This window comes from Glycine soja, chromosome 4 (assembly GCF_004193775.1).
Source record: "Glycine soja cultivar W05 chromosome 4, ASM419377v2, whole genome shotgun sequence".
NCBI classification, from domain to species: domain Eukaryota; kingdom Viridiplantae; phylum Streptophyta; class Magnoliopsida; order Fabales; family Fabaceae; genus Glycine; species Glycine soja.
Window position 1 is genome coordinate 47,293,736 of NC_041005.1, and position 19,205 is coordinate 47,312,940.

The following is a 19,205-nucleotide window of genomic DNA, read 5'->3' on the forward strand; positions in this document are numbered from 1 at the left end:
TTTTTACTATAAAAAAATACGAACAACAAAATGAACTTATAAAGTATAAAGTTTGAATTAAAAAAGATATAATACATATACAGGAATTAGAATTTGCCAATTTGGTTAGTTGTTAGAGATATGAATTGTTTTCCAAGGGTTTTTTCCTGCATATAAAAAGTAGCCACCTTTTCTAAATTAATGTACAGCCAAACGTACACTTATTTGATCAATAATAATCCAAGAAAATATAACAAATTCTGCACACAATCCATCAATTTAAAGTGACTTTAGAAAGTCCAAATCATTTTCTTCAAGTTGCAAAAAATAAATTCTTGAACATGCAATAAGTGGTTTCTACAGTAAGTAAATATAATTCATTAAATACTTTTAACCAATTATATACAACAAATTTTATGTTTGGATATATTAAGTGAAATATTTGTAAAACTATATTTTGTTTTAATTGAACAACTTAAAAAGTTTTTGTTTAGTTAACTTAACAAGAACATCTTTTTATAGTAAAATTATAGAAAACAATATAAAGTTAATAATAATACATCTTGTATTTAAAACAAAAATAATCGTTTAGAATAAAATTATAATACAATTATAATAAGAAAATAATTTAATAACTTTTAATCATAAATTTCAAAATTTGTCTTACAATAAAAAAGTTACCATAAAAGTTTTTTTATCATTTTTATAATTTTACCTCACATTTTACAAACAATTGTTTCCCTTAAAAAAAAGGTTTTTATGACGAAAATAGTCGCACCAAGTTTTACTTACCATGCATGCTCCCCTTGCTATTCCGAATCGTTTGACTTTTAAGAGTAGTATTTAGTTTTAGCCAGGTCCAAACTCACACAAGCAGCGGGAAGGTTGCAGAATAATGTGGGGCCGTTTGCAAATAATGTGGAGCTGTTGCTTCCTACACAAAAAATTGCTTCCTGCACCATTTTTGGCTTCGGGATTGGCCAATCCAGAATGTAATATTACATTTTATTACACTGCACCTTTAACACTCAGGATTGAGGATTGACCAATCCTAAAGGTAAAAAAAACATTCCGAAACTGTGCAGAAAGCAATATTTGGGGTGCAGAATGTGGGACTCGTTTTGACACTCATGGCTACAGTGGTTGCATCCAGCTATCAAGTGCCAGAGGGAGAGGAAAAAGGAGGTGGATGAAGAAATTAGTGAAGGTGGAGAGTTTGGCAGTGAGTAGGAACATGGTGGAGAGTTTGGCAGTTCCCACCTTCAATTTGGATTTCTATCAACGCTGCATTTCCCCTTTGCTTCGACTGATTCCTGGTGCAAATGCTTGAACTAATTTCTTTGCATTTTTCTTTCTCCAAATGCTTTTTTATTGTTCCACTTTCCACTTCACTTCGGCATAACGACAGGAGAGAGCAAGGACATAACAAAATAGCATATTTTGAAACTAACAATGGTAAGACACCCACAAGATATGCTGAACGATATTGTAGAAATTCTATATATATATATGGCAACTTGTTACCAAATAGGTTAAGTACAAGCTCTAACAAGATAGTTTCAGCTAATACGTTAAATACGGGTAGCCTACCTAAAGACCTATACTAAAGGAACTCATAATCTTACCCAATAAGTTGAGAAAACAACCAATTTCATTACCACTGAAGACCTACCTTAAGTCATTCAATTTAAAAGGCCAAGTATACTGTAAAAGGCCAGTCAGACATATCGACAATTTGCAGCTCAGCCAGCAGGGTGAGACTCAACCTCTTCTGTGAACTTAGTGGTTGGCATAGATTTTCAGGATCAGATTGTTAATGCTGTACAATATCTAAACTTTACCAGTTTTAAGAGTAACAAAGAAAACTTGAGAACGAAACGGTGGTTATATCCTATCTTAGCCTCGATACTTCGGAGTGATGTCTACTTCATTGCAAGCATACCATATACAGTATTCGATACCTCCATCAGCTGCTGTTCCATTTTCTCTTTCCATTTGTATAAATCCATAAACATCTCCTGCGAGAAAACATCATAAATATTGAATACATTGTGCTAAAATGAATAAAAATTTAAAAAATATAACAAGTGGCATCTACACACTGTCAACATTACCTGAAACATAATCAATGAGTTGTCAAGGTCTGACTTCGAATTAACAGTTGTAGAAGAATCAGGGGTTACATTTGGTTGATCTTCTAGTTTTACAGGTACTAACTCCAGCACATCGCTATTATATTGAGGGCAAAAATGAGGAAATAGTATATAACAAAAATAACGATTATGACATTGACTTCACAGATCTTACCTCTTCTTGTTAGTCAGTTCTTCACTGGGTGGCTGTGTTGGCATGGTCGTGTTGGGATCTTCAAGTATAACCTCTTGTGGAACATTAAGTAGCTCTGGATTCCCAATCCAAGTAGCAAATGCATCTTCCTGAATATTGTCTAGGTTGGTGCTTTCTATCCAATCTTTCCACCTTTCTGAAGGAGGACTATAAGTGGTGCATTCCCTAGATGCTTGAAGATCATTCAATTTATTAGTTATTTCCATAAGTTGTTGCGCAACTGTAGTTTTCCAAATCATCAATTCACCATACTTTCCCTGTCAATATATAAAACTACAGTGAGCCAGAGATAACATCGTCATCAACAACAATAGCTTTGTCTCACTACATGAGATTGACTACATGATTTATTTGACGCCATTGGGCTTGGTTAAAGCCTTCTCATGAATACTATTCACCATGAGATTCCTTTAAATAATCTCCTCTAATGTCCTTCATGGTCTCCCTCTACCCCATTTTCACAGGGATAAAAAATTTATGTGAGCCAGGATCACATAAGTGAACAAATCAACCAACTAAAAGAAAAACATTCAACATAACATGAATCCCATTAAATCTTAAAAGGATGAAAAAGTGATGGCAATATACTTCTTAGATACCTGAACATCCTTCAAAGAAGTCATGATTTCAGTAAGGCGATGGTCAGTCATAAATTTCCACTTCACAAATTCCTTGTGTGTCTCCTGCCATAGCAACTCAACACAAAACACCATGAAGTGCTGTAAGAGACAGCAAACCATTGAATTAATAAAATTATTCAACATTCACCTCCATCATGTTAATATCACTTTTCTCTTCCTTCTTGGCAATGAGCTCATGCATATCTCTGTTATACAAGTAAAATCATTAGAGGCAGTAAAATAGCAACCATACAAAATTAAGTTGATATTCAGTTTCCAAGTTCAATACTTCTTCATTTGTGTCAGTTCTATTTTAAGCTGTTTCAATTCATCAGAAGAATCAATATTTTGGGAAGGGGCACCGGCTGCCCTATATGCAGATGGCGGTATCCAGAAAGGGTCCTGCACCCCTGCCTCCTGGCGCACCTTGTCCAAGTCAGCACTCTCCAACCAATACTCCATGATTCCATTGGTGTTGAACCATCTTCGGAATCTCTCAGTCCCTCCAGGTGCCACTTTACCATCAATGTGCTTCAGTAAGTGATCTAAAAGTCCAGTATCTCCAATGTGTTTGCGGGCAGCCAATCTTAGTGCAGGTCGGGTTATTGGGTTTTCAAATGACGCCCCTTCAGCCTTTAGTACCTCCCACATGTTTTGCTCAGCCAATTGATACCTACATTACATGATTAGGTCATGTATTTATAATTATATTTTTTTTCGGAGGACACATCATGTATATATATGGTAGAAATAAGGATTAAGGAAGATAACAAAAAGAATATCACATTTTCTTTACCTCTCAGCTGACCATCTATCCCTACTATCATGCTTCTTTCTCTTAGGCTTGCTACTGCTTTGCTTCCCATGTGACTCCTCTTTCACCTCTTTAAGCTGACTAAGGCTAAGGCGTTTCCTTTTCTTAATTTCAGGCACAAAGACGGGTTCAGTTTTAATTATTTTTTCTTCTTCATCGTTTGATTCCTCTCCCATAGAAGTATCAGGAGTTCCATCTTCCTCATGCCGACCAATGAACAAAAGTCGATGATGAGCACCCCACAGATCCATCCCTGCAGCTGAGTTAAACTATCTCAAGTGGTCTGTTGCTCCTCACAATTTCTGTACACTCCAGAAGAAACACAAATGGATCTTTAAGTGTAATCATTCACATTAGCAACACAAAATAAATTAACAAAAAAATCCCAAATGCTTAGTGAGCAATCCCTTGGATAACAAAGGTTAATTTAATCAAATATTCCACATGACATGAACCCATCATAGTGCAACATGGCATCATGATTTACAAGTTCAAAAGAATGAGCAAAAACAAAATTCTTACAGCAATAACCTGCTGTTTCATATTATATCCCAGAGCAGTAAGCCACAAACAGCAATTCCTACATGCCATGGTGATGCTTTCGCTGAAAGACTTTCTGTTGTGGAATCGAGAAGGGTAAAACCAGAAAGATTTATACCAATGAGTCATGAGCAACCACATAAGTGAAGACACCACACTTTAACCAAAAACCTTAAAGTTTTGCCTTATGAGTCTTGTCTTAACTTATATGGTGCTCAAACTTTTTTATTCTTACACGATATGAGACTTCACCTCATACTTGTAATCCAATAATCTTTCCCTCAAATGTTAGTCTCATTCACATGATAGTCTTTCTTTCGAGCGGAAGTAATTTTCATCCACGAGTATTTTCATGGTGGCCATTAGAACCCACATGCTTTAGATATTTGCACCGCCACTACATCCACGAGACACATCGCCTAGACCAACATCAAGAAGACTTACGATATAAAGGATCCTCAAGTCAAAGATCCACATCTTACTTGTTCGAGCTGATCACTAAATTGAACCATCAACTCTGATATTAATTGTTGATGGAAAATCATACTCATATCTTTATTACTAAAAAATCACACAACCAAGAACAAGAGACAACAACATAAACAAAATAGAAAAAAGTTACAAATTTGTTTAACATAGTTTGAACTCTCATCCTTACATCCACGATTTACTTAAAACAAGTTTTTAGGACAAACTTGGAAACTTTCTTTAACATGACACCCCCTCAGGTTGCAAATTTGTTTAATATAGTTTGAACTCTCATCCTTACATCCACGATTTTCTTAAAACAAGTTTTTAAGACAAATTAGACAAACTTGTAAAACTTTCCTTAACATGACCTCCCTCTCACCTAGGGTGGTGACCTCCTCTTCAGGCTGAACAATTCTTCTCATCTTAAGAACCTTTATATATAGACTTAGCATCATAATCTTAAAAGAGAAAACAAATCTTTAATTTATGGAATATATTTTTAATTGTAAACAATATCCTAGAAATAAGACTATTCTTTTTCAAATCTAAACAATATCCTAGAGACTTGAAATTACAAATTTGAATTGTTTCCCAATAATTCTACCCTCAATTAAAATTTAATTTCAAATCTCCAGGATATTGTTTAAATTTAAAAAAGAATATTGTAAGATGAGAATAATTATCAAGCCTGAATAAGGGGTCACCACTATTGTTGGAGTATAAGTGTAAGACAAAGTCTGACATCTGGTAGAAATAAAAAAATGGAACATCGTATAAGTGAGGAAAAAATTCATAAACCTAAGCCTTGAGGTTTTAGGTTAAAGGATGATGTTAAGTTTACTTATGTGATTGCTCATAATTCATTGATGTAAATCTTTCCGATGTTTACCCCCCTTGATTGTACAACAATTGATATCAGAGTCAAATTCAACTTTGTAACCGACTCGGACGAGTAAGATGACAGCAGTGGATCTTTGACCTAAAGATTCCTTATATGAAAGTTTTCCTGATGGTGAATTCAGATGACCTATCCCGTGAGTGGAGTGGCGGTACAAGTATTTAGAACTTGTGGGTTCTAATAGTCACCATGTAAATACCTGTGGATAAAAATAACTTTCATTCAAGGGAAAGACTATCATGTGGATGAAACTTGCACTTGGGGAAAAGACTGTTGGAATATAAGTATAAGGTGAAGTTTCACATTGTATAGAAATGACAAGGTTAAACACCATATAAGTGGAGACAAAACCCATAAACCTGAGCCTTAAAGTTTTGAGTTAAAGTGTGATATCAAGTTCACTTATGTCGTTGCTCATGACTCATTGGTATAAATCTCCCTATTTTATCTCTCTCGATTGCACAAAAATTACTATCAAAGCCGATGGTTTAACTTGATGACCGACTCGGACGAGTAAGATGACAACAATGAATCCTTGGCCTGAAAATCCCTTGTATTGAAAGTCTTCCGAATGATGGGCCTAGGCAGCATGTCTTGTGGGTGGAACGACAATACAAGTATCTAAAGCAAGTGAACTCTAATGATTACCATGAAAATACTCATGGATAAAAATAAATTTCACTCGAGGGAGATACTATCATGTGGATGAGACTCACTTAAGAAAAGATTGTTGAAGTACAAGTATGAGGAGAAATCTCACATCGTATAGAAATGAAAATGTCTCATATAAGTAAAGACAATACTCAAAAAACTGAGCATTAAGGTTTTGGATTAAGATGTGATGTTAAGTTCATTTATGTAATTATTCATGGTCCATTAATGCAAATTTCTCTGGTATTTATTTCCCTCACTTACACAACACTTTCTTTCACCGAAAGGCTTTTGGCTATAAGGGCTCCCAAGAACATAACAACAAAATGGACTTCGCTTGCTATTGGTGGAAGTAACGAAGACCTAACATGGACTGTATTGTACCACAAAATCATCCAGCCATTTAGACCTATGCGAAACATTAATCTCCAAAATTTTATTTCAAGTCAGGCCACAAAAATCAGAGCAATTACACCTCAAGATCTTTTTTGCGAAAGAGCCACTAAATCCCCCGCAATGTGAAAAGAATCCACAATGATCCTTGAACTACCAATACAAGTCATGTTCACGATCAAAGTTCATTATATCATAACGAAGAAAGTGGGAAACTCAAACAATAGCTCATAACGTTAAGGAACACTACCAAAAAGTTCTTCCATTTAGAAGAAAATCCAACTTTAGAACACTGGGCACCGCACACACGAGTACCCGAAAACTGTTACATTACATACCAAGAGGCAAAACACAGATAGCAAACCCTATAATAAAGATCTCTCACACTTATCAAACGGGTCAGTGAAACCTAAAAGATTAATCTCACCAAAACACACTGGCATCAGAAGCAAATCTGAGAACGCAAAATCCACATGATCCACAAAGAAAATCGGCAACACTTGCCCGATTCGCGTACAATGCGATGATATTAGGGCAACGGAAAACCCAAACCCCAATTCAGAAGAGCCACAACGAAAAACCTAAGAATCGTACGTGCGAAAAGCGAATTGAGAAACAGAACAAACAGAAAGAAAGAGGTGAAATCGGAAATGAAAGCGTACCAATCAGTGCAAAAACGAAAGTTGAAGCGCGAAAGAGAGAGAAAGTGGCCGACAACACTGTGTGACCAAATGAAATGAAACGAACAGAAACCTCAAACCAAACTCGTGCCTGCCGCTCCAAATAAAGTTGTTTTTTTTGTGTGTGTTTTTTACTCTTTTTTTATACTTTCTCTCTCATAAAATTCTCAAGCTAAACCCTAACCGCCAAAACCACCCACAAAACCCTGAAATCATTAATTGCTAATAATAAAATAATTATTATTTTTTAATGAGAATCCGGTCCCATTCTTTGGCTTTTGCCTCTTTCTCTTGGTGGCCATGATTAATGTTGCACATTTTTATTGAAATTTTTCTCATCTCGTGACCGCGTGTTATACACTCCTTAGTTATTTCAGTCAATATAAGCTTAGTACACATTGTCAAAGATCTAGAATTAACTTTTATGGACGATTTATAGGGCAAACCAACATTAGAGTGGTTTATGATTGTTAGGAAGAAGTTTTGCACATCCAAATGTGGTGGACAATCAATGCGATGATGGCTTTTGGTGAGTAATAAGATTTGTATATACAAATACTTTGATGTCAAAGTTAGAGACTAGTACAAGAAATGTGTAAAATGAAACTTCAATGTATTCAACCAAGCACATGGCTACATCACTACAATTATGCCATCACAACTTTGTCATCCTGACTTTGATAGGTTTCTTTCTCTCCAACCTCCCTTGTTCTTCTTCCTCTAGCAGTTCAAACACCACACCACACCATTGTCCTTGTCATACATCCAACAATGTTGCCTCAAACCCCGCACAAAAGATGTCTCACAACCAATCAAACATTTTCTTTCTTATATCTTAAGATTTATTTCCCATGATTGTTAAAAAAAATGGTTTATTTTTTCTTCACGTCTTGAGAAAAATTATGTAAGAGGAAAATGATTCTGAGGTGGTGCATTTTGTTAGAATATAACAAGGCGTAAGAAGTGACGTGTTTAAAGTTTTCGGAGGAGATGTGTGCCCCCTGATAGTGTGGAGAAGAAAAAAATGAAACATCATCATCAAAAATTGCTTTAGCGATGGCACACGATGGTTGACAACGAGTGGTGATAAAAAATTGTTCAAATCCAGGGAAGGAGAAAAATATGGTGTGGAAGGTGCACCATATTGAAGTCAAGATAGATTTGATCTAAAGGCTAAAAGTGTTGTACATATGGTGGACAACCTATGAAGGTGGTTCACCTAGAAGTCATCACTTTTATATGCTTTTATATGGATGTTGCTTTGATTATATTTGACATTATGCTTAGACAACAACTATTTTCATAGATATATTTTTTTCCAAAGGCTATTTAAGTAGTTGTGATAATATTGTTTACAATTTAACCCTGTGTAATAATAATATTACAAACGAGTCTTTATTGGCAATCCTAAAATGCCATTCATCCTGATAACATTAGATTTTATCACTTATTTCTCTTTCAAACAACAATTTGAGTTTTAGAAAAGTAAATTTATGTAGACTAATAATCAACTATGTCCAAATAGTCATTAACTAATAACTAGGTTGTTCCTCCATCAAACCTCTACAATTTTGATTGGTTGTTGATTGTTTGCGATAATTCCCAAAGAAGTCAATGTCACTCTTTATCATTGATATTGAGTTACGGACACTACATTACTCTTTTGATCTAGCAACATCCTTTCAATTTTAATGCATTGGCCTTCGAAAATGTTGAGTTTTTATTACACATAACTCTTCCTTTAACATTCATAAAAAAATAATTCTAATTTCTTATTATTTTTCTCTGTGTCTACTTAATTATTATTTTTTCCATCATATGCACAAAAAATTAAAAACAATGTTCAACATGCAAGATTAAATTCATTGTATAATCTTATCATGGGAGAAAGATATTCTATGATGTTTTTTCTCCCCAAATTTCTCCAGGAAGGAATATAGAAACTAGAAAACCACAAAAGTAATTATGATCTATTTGTTGAAAGATGAATTAATAGTTAAGGATTTTTGGAAACAATCTTGTTGGAAACATTGTTGGGCATTAAACATGTGAGTGTTAGCAATTTTGGGTTTTGGGTCATATATATATATATATATATATATATATATATATATATATATATCACATAATTAAATGAATTAGGACCATTATATAATTAGCTATTAAAGTGGTCTAATCAATATAAAAAAGTATGTCTAAGAGCATATATGTCATGAAAGGATAATTGTATAGATACTAGTGATATTATAATTTGATGAGGAGTCAAATTATAATTATCAAATTTGGGGTAACTGATGACAATTACCAATATAAGGGGTTATGGTCCCCATTCGTAGAGAGCAACTCAAAAGAAGAGTTCTCTACAATTGAAAGGTCATAAAACCAATTTTCTGATCAACCTTTTGTCATCATCATTCTATTATGGTTAATCTAGGTATGCTTCTTTCGCATATAGTTTCCATCATGATTTTGAGTATAGGAACACAACGGGGTTCTATTTATCTCTGTATAGTACTTTCTCTTTACATAAATCAGAAGCATGTGGTTAGGATTGACGACGGTTAGAATAAAATTAGGCTGATTGATTGAATCCCTATATTTGGAATTAAATCTCAACATTTGGTACTAAAGCATCCCATACTTGATTCATATATGATGTTTGGTATAAATTTGAATGCATCATTTATGTGTTTGTTCTTACTTTTAGAAGTCGTTGCAGTATATTAAAATAATAATCATGGGCCTCTAAAATTTAAAATAAATAAATAAAGTTAAAATAATTTACTCAAGAAACATTTTAATGTTGGATTTGGTGCATCAATGTTCAAAATTCAGTTATGGTATATCATTTTAATTATTTAGAATTTAAATGAGCTAATTGAATCAAGATATCACCAAAGTGATCTCTCTTGTGTAGATTGTATCAAAGTATAATTTGCTTTATTTCAATTTTACACAAATATTTTCATACTAGAAATCCGAATTCACATCATTCTTGTGACATCTCCTTTTTGTCACAAGCATATGTATTTTTTAATTTATTACACACACGAATTATTAACATAAACATCTATAAGTTAAGATCTGTTTTTCAATATCATGGAATTTTTTTTCTTCTGAAAAATGAAATAAAGTATTCTTTTAGTTGGAGCACAAGGAATATTTCATGATTGTTCATGAGAAATGTTAAATGTTAACGTGTGTGATTATTTATATGAATGGTGATTGGCCTAAAGGAAAGTTACCATTTAATAAGTTAAGTACACACCTGTGATGTCATGTGATAATTACCATGTTTTGCATGTGAATGATAAGTCACATCAAAAGATGGTTTTGTTATTTGACATGCTTTTATTATCAATGTTTGAACATTACAACAAGGATATCACTAGCAATTAATAACACTATCCAAAGACTTGATATTAAAAAAGTTTTTAAAATTTAAAACGGATCAGTACACCTGGTCTACGAATATATTCTAATTATCAATTAATCCCTCGAATTTTAGGGGCATAGGGATTGTAATTCTTTCAACTTCTAGAGGTATAATGACAGATCGAGAGGCTCGATTAGAAAGAATTGGCAGAGAAGTTTTATGTTATATATGGAAATCTTTCTAACACCCGAATTATATGAGAAACTTCGATCCATATTTTGGTTAAAAACAAAAGAAAAAGAAAATGCAAGTTTCTAATAGAACTTCCCCCTTATGTATATTTGTGAATGTGATAAGGGATTTAACTAGAATTAAAAAAAGGGGATTCACGAAGATTTAATTACTAAATGAATAACTTACCCATGAATCATGCAAATATGAATTCGATTCTAGTTCTTAATGGTGCAAATTTTAAGGACGGGAAAGAGAACATGCAAATTGTTCTTGGCTGGATGGATCAAGACCTTGCATTAAGGATTGAGAAACCCCATTCTCCTACGGATTCCAGTCCCTCTGGAAACTTCATTAGAAGTGGGATCACTCAAATCGCATGAGTCTTATGATCATTAAGCGTGACATTCCTGAGGTCTTTAGGGACACTATTTCAGATGATGTAACTAGTGCCAAAGAATTTCTTGCTGAAATTGAAAAGCGCTTTGCAAAAAGAGATAAGGCGGAAACAAGTACTCTTCTTCAGAACTTGATTTCCATGATGTATCAAGGCAAAGGAAATGTACATTATGGGAATGTCAAATATTGCTTCAAAATTAAGGGCACTAAAGCTTGAGCTATCAGAAGACTTGCTTATTCATTTAGTGTTGATTTCTCTACCTTCACAATTTAGTTATGACTATCAGAAGGAGAAATGGTCTCTTAATGAGCTCATTTCATACTGTGTGCAATAAGAGGAAAGACTGAAACAAGGAAGGACTGAAAGTGCTTATGTTGTGAGTACCTCTAAAGACAAGGGTAAAAGGAAAAGAACTAAGGAGCCCAAGAATGAAGCTGCTAAGGGTCCAACACAAAAGAAACAAAATCAAGGTGATAATTGTTTCTTTTGCAGTAAGCCTTGACATGTAAAAAAAATGTACCAAATATTATGTTTGGCGTGCAAAGAAGGGTATGTTTCTTACTTTTGGTGCTACTACTAACATCAGTGTTTCAATGCATGGTTGCCTAAGGTACCGGAAGCCAATTGATTCTGAAAGATGGATCTATGTTGGAGATGGTAAATCGATGGAAGTGGAAGCTATAGGGCACTTTAGATTATTATTATGTATTGGTTTTTATTTGGATTTGAAAGACACTTTTGTTGTACCATCATTTAGACGGAATTTGGTTTTAGTTTCTTATTTGGACAAATTGGGTTATGTGTTCACTTGGAAACAATGTGTTCAGGTTGTCTTTTAATTTAGATATTGTTCGAACTGGTTCACTCTTGGTTAACGATAATCTATATTTACTTGATACTGTAGCTTCCTATGGTGAATCCTTTAATACAGAATTGTGTGGTACTAAGCATAGAATTGATAATACAAACTCAGGAGCATTATGGCATAAGTTCTTAGGTCACATTTCTAAGAACAAAATTGAACGACTTGTGTCAAACGAAATCTTGGATTCCATTGATTTCACAAGCTTTGATGTTTGTGTTGAATGCATTAAAGGTAAACAGACCAAAAGCAGGAAATTAAGTGTATATAGGGCTACAAACATCTTGGAATTGATACATACGAACATTTGTGGGCCATTTCATACACATTCATGGAATGGTCAACAATATTTTATATCATTCATAGACGATTACTCCAGATATGCATACTTTTTTCTTATACATGAAAAGTCACAATCTCTAGATGTGTTCAAAACATTTAAAGTTAAAGTTGAAAATCAACTTAACAAAAGAATAAAGTGAGCAACTACTTTATTGGTTATTCTGAAAGATCTAAGGGCTATAAATTTTATGATCCCAAATTAAAGACAATTTTTGAGACGGAAACCACCACATTCTTTGAGGATATTGAGTTTGGGAGGAAGAATAAGGTTAGAGACTTTGTTTTAGAGGAAGAATCAGTAATAATTCCAGAACTGATTCATACAGTTGCTTTTGATAAAGCAAATTCGGAACCTCTACAAGATATTGTTATTGAATCCCCCACTCAAGATAATTTGGTCATTCATGAAGAACAAACTCAAGATCCTCAAGAACCTATGCCTCATGATCCAGTACCTTTGCAGAGATCTACAAGAGAAAGGAGAAGCACTATTCCAGATGATTATGCGGTATTTCTCCAAGAACATGAGGAAAATAATGATATGATGGAAGATGACCTAGTCAACTTCCATCAAGCCATGCAAGATTCCAACTTAGAAAAGTGGAATGAAGCAATGAATGAGGAGTATAAGTCCATGCAAGACAACAAAGTTTGGGAACTTTTCCCATTACCAGAAGGTGTGAAACCCATTGGTTGCAAATGGATATTTAAGACCAAGTGGGATTCCAATGGTAATGTGGAGAGGTATAAGGCTCGTCTTGTGGCAAATGGCTATACCCAAAAAAAAGGGATTGACTTTAAAGAGACTTTCTCTCCAGTTTCATCGAAAGACTCTTTTAGGACAATCATGGCTCTTGTTGCACATTATGATTTGGAGTTTCATCAAATGGATGTTAAGACGACGTTTCTCAATGGCAACGTTAATGAGACAATTTATATGGTGCAACCAGAAAACTTTGTGTCAGGAGACCCAAAGAATATGGTTTGCAAACTGACAAAATCCATTTATGGGCTAAAACAAACATCTCGTCAATGGTACCATAAATTTCATCAAGTAATTCTCTCATTTGATTTTGAGATGAATCTTATTGATGATTGTGTGTATCACAAATTTAGTGGGAGCAAATACATTTTCCTAGTCTTATATGTTGATGACATACTGCTTGCCACTAATGATATAGGCATGTTACACGAAACCAAGAGATTTCTATCAAGAAACTTCAAAATGAAAGATATTGGTGACGCCTCCTTTGTATTAGGAATTTAGATACAGCAAGATCGATCTCGGGGTATTCTAGGATTATCACAAAGGAGCTATATCGAAAAAGTACTTAAAAGGTTTGGCATGCAGGAATGTAAATCTGGGGATACTCCAGTTGTTAAGGGAGACAAGTTTAGTCTCAAACAGTGCCCAAAAGGAAATTTAGAAATTCAGGAAATGCAGAAGATTCCCTATGCATCAGCTGTAGGGAGTTTGATGTATGCCCAAGTATGTATGCGTTCGGATATAGCATACATAGTTGGGGTATTAGGCAGATATTTAAGCAATCCAGGAATGGATAATTGGAAAGCAGCCAAAAGGGTTATGTGGTATTTGAAGAGAACAAAGTACTATATGCTCACATACAAGAGGTCAGATCAGTTGGAGATCACTAGGTATTCTGACCCAGATTTTGCAGGATGCCTAGATAGTTTGAGATCCACTTCAGGTTACATTTTCATGTTAGCCGGTGGTGTGGTTTCTTGGTGCAGTGCCAAGCAAACCCTTACTACTTCATCCACTATGGTGGCAGAATTTGTGGCATGCTATGAGGCATCAAATCATGGAATATGGTTGAAAAATTTTGTCACAGGGCTGCAAATTGTGGAAAGAATTGAAAGACCACTTAAGTTATATTGTGACAACAAATTAGTTGTATTGTATTCTAACAATAATAGGAGCTCGACCAAGTCAAAGCATATTGACATCAAGTTCCTAGCTGTTAAGGAAATGGTACAAAGTGGACAAATTTCCATAGAACACTTAGGGACAAACTCCATGATAGCAGATCCTCTTTCTAATGGACTTCCACCTAAGGTCTTTCATGAGCATATTGCTCACATGAGTGTTTTACAGTTCGAGGAATCTTTGGTTTAGTGGGAGTTAGTCACTTTTATATATTTTATGTTTTATGTTAGATTTTATGTATGCATACATTGACTTTTGGATATTTTTGGTTATATATATAAATATGGTTTATTATTCAGTTATTACACTTTGTACATTAAGGTTATTAAATTATCTCATTGAGGTAAAATAGGACTAGTTGAAAATAAACGTGTACATATCACTTTCACGTAATTTTCATGCTACACATTTTATGATGAGTCTATGTCATTTGATTATGTCAACATTAGTGATCCTTGATGAGTTTAGTTGTGATTGATTCAATGAAAACTGATTTGGTTCTACATGCGGATGTAATCAATGGACAAGATTTTTAAAATATGCTCGAGGCACGTAATGACAAATTTTGAGCTCATAAAGTCTAACATATTCATAAGGATGGTAAGGATATATATTTGACCAGTGAGAGATTGTTAGCAATTTTGGGTCATACATATATATATATATATATATATATATATATATATATATATATATATATATATATATATCACATAATTGAATGAGTTAGAATCATTATATATTTAGTCAGAATATTAAAGTGGTCTAATCAATATAAAAATATGACTAAGGGCATATATGTCATGTAATTTGATGAGAGGTCAAATTATAATTATCAAATTTGGGATAACTGATGACACTTACCAATATAAGGGGTTATGGTCCCCATTCATAGAGAGCAGCGCAACGCATACGGTTTCTCTTTATCTCGTCAGAAGAGAAGAAAATTCAGAGAAAGAAAAGAAGGATGACTCTCTACAATTGAAAGGTCATACAACTAATTTTCTAATCAACCATTCCATTATGGCTAATCTAGGTACGCTTCTTCCGCATATAGTTTTCATCATGATTTTGAATATGAGAATACAACGTGGTTATATTTATCTTTTACAGTACTTCCTCTCTACATGAATAGAAAGCATGTGATTAGGATTGATGATTGTCGGTTAAAATAAAATTAGGCTGATTGATTGAATCCCTATATTTAGAATTAAATCCCAACATACAAGATTAAATTCATTGTATAATCTTATTATGGGAGAAAGATATTCTATGATGTTTTTTCTCCTCAAATTTCTACAAGAAGAAATATAGAAACTAGAAAAACAGAAAAGTAATTATGATCTATTTATTGAAAGATGAATTAATAGTTAAGGATTTTTGGAAACAATCTTGTTGGAAACATTGTTGGGCATTAAATATGTGAGCTCTTCTTCTAAATAAAATTCAAACCTTAACATTTTTCACCAAACTCAACTCCTTTCGGTGTTATGGGTATGTAATGGACAATAATATCACAATCTTATTGTCAAAGTGTAAAGTAATGACTCATGAGGTGTTGAATGAATCATTAAATTCTAACCATTTATTTTAATCTAGAGATAGAGATTAAACCTTTTAACTCTCGAATAAGATAAATTTATCTCATAAAATATCCTACATACTGGATATTAACCTTGCGAGTGTATTTTTTTTTATAAATAAAATAATGCATCTAATATTTCATGGTTGGCTGATAAAAAAACAGCAAACTAAGAGAAAAAGGAAATTTTATACATGTAAAGTGACGCATGTCAAATCTAGGGTCGGCACCACAGCAAGCAAACAAATAGCCCATGTTGAGTACATGTCCAAATGCATATTCCTTCTACAGTGTACAGATTTGAATGACCAAATATCTCTTGTTGCATTTCAAAGTCAGTTAACATATATATGTAAAGTTATGCGACCAAAATTTAAGGATTTCTAAATTACATATTCACTTCCAGTTTAATCTGTCGACATTCAACGAAGATAATTTATTTTATAAGAATTTAATTAAAAGAGATTAAATTTTATGCGGACAGCATAAGTTTTTTTATACTATTAATTAATTATAAATTATGGTAGACATAATTTTTAAGTAATTTTAATTAAAATTAATAAACTCATCGTACATAATTATTTTTATTTGGATAATTATAATGTAATAGTTTTTTACACGGTTAGTTTACTGTGAATTACTTTCTGTAATTAGAATTAATGAACTAGTAATATAAAATCATTTTACATATTGTTATATATTGTAAATTTGTTAATTTTTATATTAATTATTTTAAAAATTATACTAAGATATTTTTAAATTAATTAATTTAACAGTATAAAAAATAGGTTATGCTAGGAGTTTGTTTATTTTTATGATAACTACATTAAAATTCTTATCAATAATAATTTGTAATTATATCACACAGTATAAAATTACTTTACATTGACCATGAGTTTATAAGTGTATAATCATTAAATTCTGAATTTAATAATATAAAGATCACACTAATATTGTATGAAAATTAGTCTTCTGAGAATAATTAGTGTTATTTCCCAATTTTAGTTTGTTAAGACCAACTTGAGTCAGAAAAAGTTTGTTTAAAAAGTCCGTATTTAATTTACTGGCCTAAACCAATTTACTAATGGATGGCCCAATACATTACATATTGGTGGAATAATTAAAACTATTGTATCAAACTTTTTCATAATAACTTTTATTATGAAACTAAACCAAACCTATTAGGGTCAACTTATTGACAGAGGATTTAGATAATTTGCATGGAGTTGGAGGTTCAAAAATACCTAACTATAAATAAGGTAATAATTTTCAAAATAATTTAATTATCTATCAAAAAATTCTATTTAAAAAATTTTAAATATTAGTTAATATAATTTTAAATTGAACTATATTTTTTATATAATTAATCCTTATATCTAAAATATGACACTGTATCTGTATCCTAATTAAACACGCGTACCCACAAATGCAATCTATCAAACACGAATGCCTCCGTGTATTTATATCTTGAGTCGTGCACTTAAGCTTGCAATTTGTTTATAATTTCCCCCATACGGTGTTGGAGGACCCTTCCACATTACTCTTCTGATTTATCTCTTACTTTCAAATCTGGTTATGACAAAATGACCTCAGGAACAATTTAATTTCTACATGTCATCTCCTTCAAATTAATGAACATGGTCTGATCCTCAGAATAAGAGAGTTTTCATAGATTAATTTGTATGATTTACAACAAAAAAAATACATATTAATTTGTATGTACATAGATGACCTTTGGCTTAGTTGTAAAATAACCCTCAAAGGCTATCATGCATGTCAAGGGGTTGCTAAAGTTCAACTAATCCATTGTTCACTTTCATCCACTATTATGAACATCTTGTTAGACTAGAGTATCGTTTTTACTGCACGCGTTGAAAATTGATATAAAGATCCTATATATCCTAATTTTGAGAAAAAGAAGAAAGCAAACTAATCTTATATATTTTACATTACTGTTTGAATTATTTTAAATTAATTATTTTAAAATTCAATAAATTTATCATATATGATGAGATATAATTAAATGTATAATTAAGTAAAACTTTTTACATTTTCTATACATAACCATTAATTCTCATCCAAATATATCCTAAAAGTTTCAAATTTGTAGTACGTAAATAAATGTACGATCATAAAGGGACTGTTAGGTTAGCTAGGTTCCCATGTCTAGGAGCTACGTTATAATTATTAATTAAGGTGAAGTAAAACATTGTCAAAACTCAAGAACTCTCTATTCAAAAATTGAAGAGCTAAGGGAAATTTAATGTAAATTAAGTCCTTTAACACAAGAGCTTAAGTGCTCTATTCAAATATTGAGTGTACGTTGTATTTCTCCCAAGAAAAATGTTTGATCAACTTGGGTGATGTTATTTTACATCTAGAGAGACTTGAAAAGAGAAATAATTAGATATATAATAGAATTTATGATATGATAAAAAGAAAAAGATAAAAATAAATAAAAAAATATTGATTATGTATATATATATATATATATATATATATCATTAATCTTCTTCAATCTTTTGAAAATTTGTGCTTGCAAGTCATGTAGACTTTGGATTCTTCTTTTTTATAAATAGCTTTTATATATTGATGTCAATTTTACCAAACACAATAACTAATGAAATTTTAATTTATTCCTTAATTATTTTAAATTGTAATGAAAGATTTTTTTATATATTGGTTAAATCCTCTTTTAATTGTATTAATTCATTTTTTTATCCATAAAAATAAAAAATACCATTAATAATTTATAACAATATACACTTTTTAATCAATTGAGTTAAACTTCTTTGATGAATATAAAATGATTAACTCATTTTCTATTAAATGTAAAGAATTTAATATGGATTTTTGAGTTGAAAAACATATTCCCTTCATCCCAAAATAATAGTCATCCAAGTTTGTTTTACACATGTCAAGCAAAAGTAATAAATAGACTAAAGAAAATAATAATTTTACAAAATTAATCTTACATTATTATTAATTTATTTTTAGATTTTGTACTTAACCATTAATATATAAGGGATACATAATTAAAAAAAGATAATTAATGTTATATTGAAAAACTAA

At 32.3% G+C, this 19,205-nt stretch overlaps 1 protein-coding gene across 3 annotated transcripts; it reads right to left on the reverse strand.

Moving 5' to 3' along the window:
• Nucleotides 1-1,451: 1,451 nt before the first annotated feature.
• LOC114410020 (protein DYAD-like) lies at nucleotides 1,452-7,530 on the reverse strand. Of its 3 annotated transcripts, XM_028373759.1 has the most exons (9): nucleotides 7,375-7,515; nucleotides 7,140-7,293; nucleotides 3,742-4,061; nucleotides 3,235-3,618; nucleotides 3,094-3,151; nucleotides 2,925-3,008; nucleotides 2,287-2,582; nucleotides 2,094-2,208; nucleotides 1,452-1,997 (listed from the first exon to the last, which is right to left on the reverse strand). In XM_028373759.1, the coding sequence occupies exons 3-9, from the start codon at nucleotides 4,008-4,010 to the stop codon at nucleotides 1,902-1,904; spliced, it is 1,302 nt and encodes a 433-aa protein (XP_028229560.1). In that variant the 5' UTR covers nucleotides 4,011-4,061; nucleotides 7,140-7,293; nucleotides 7,375-7,515; the 3' UTR covers nucleotides 1,452-1,901. The 3 variants fall into 3 exon arrangements, with proteins under 3 accessions (XP_028229560.1, XP_028229559.1, XP_028229561.1); XM_028373758.1 differs by lacking the exon at nucleotides 7,140-7,293 and having other exon boundaries at nucleotides 7,375-7,530; XM_028373760.1 differs by lacking the exons at nucleotides 7,140-7,293; nucleotides 7,375-7,515 and adding an exon at nucleotides 4,291-4,836.
• Nucleotides 7,531-19,205: the final 11,675 nt, after the last annotated feature.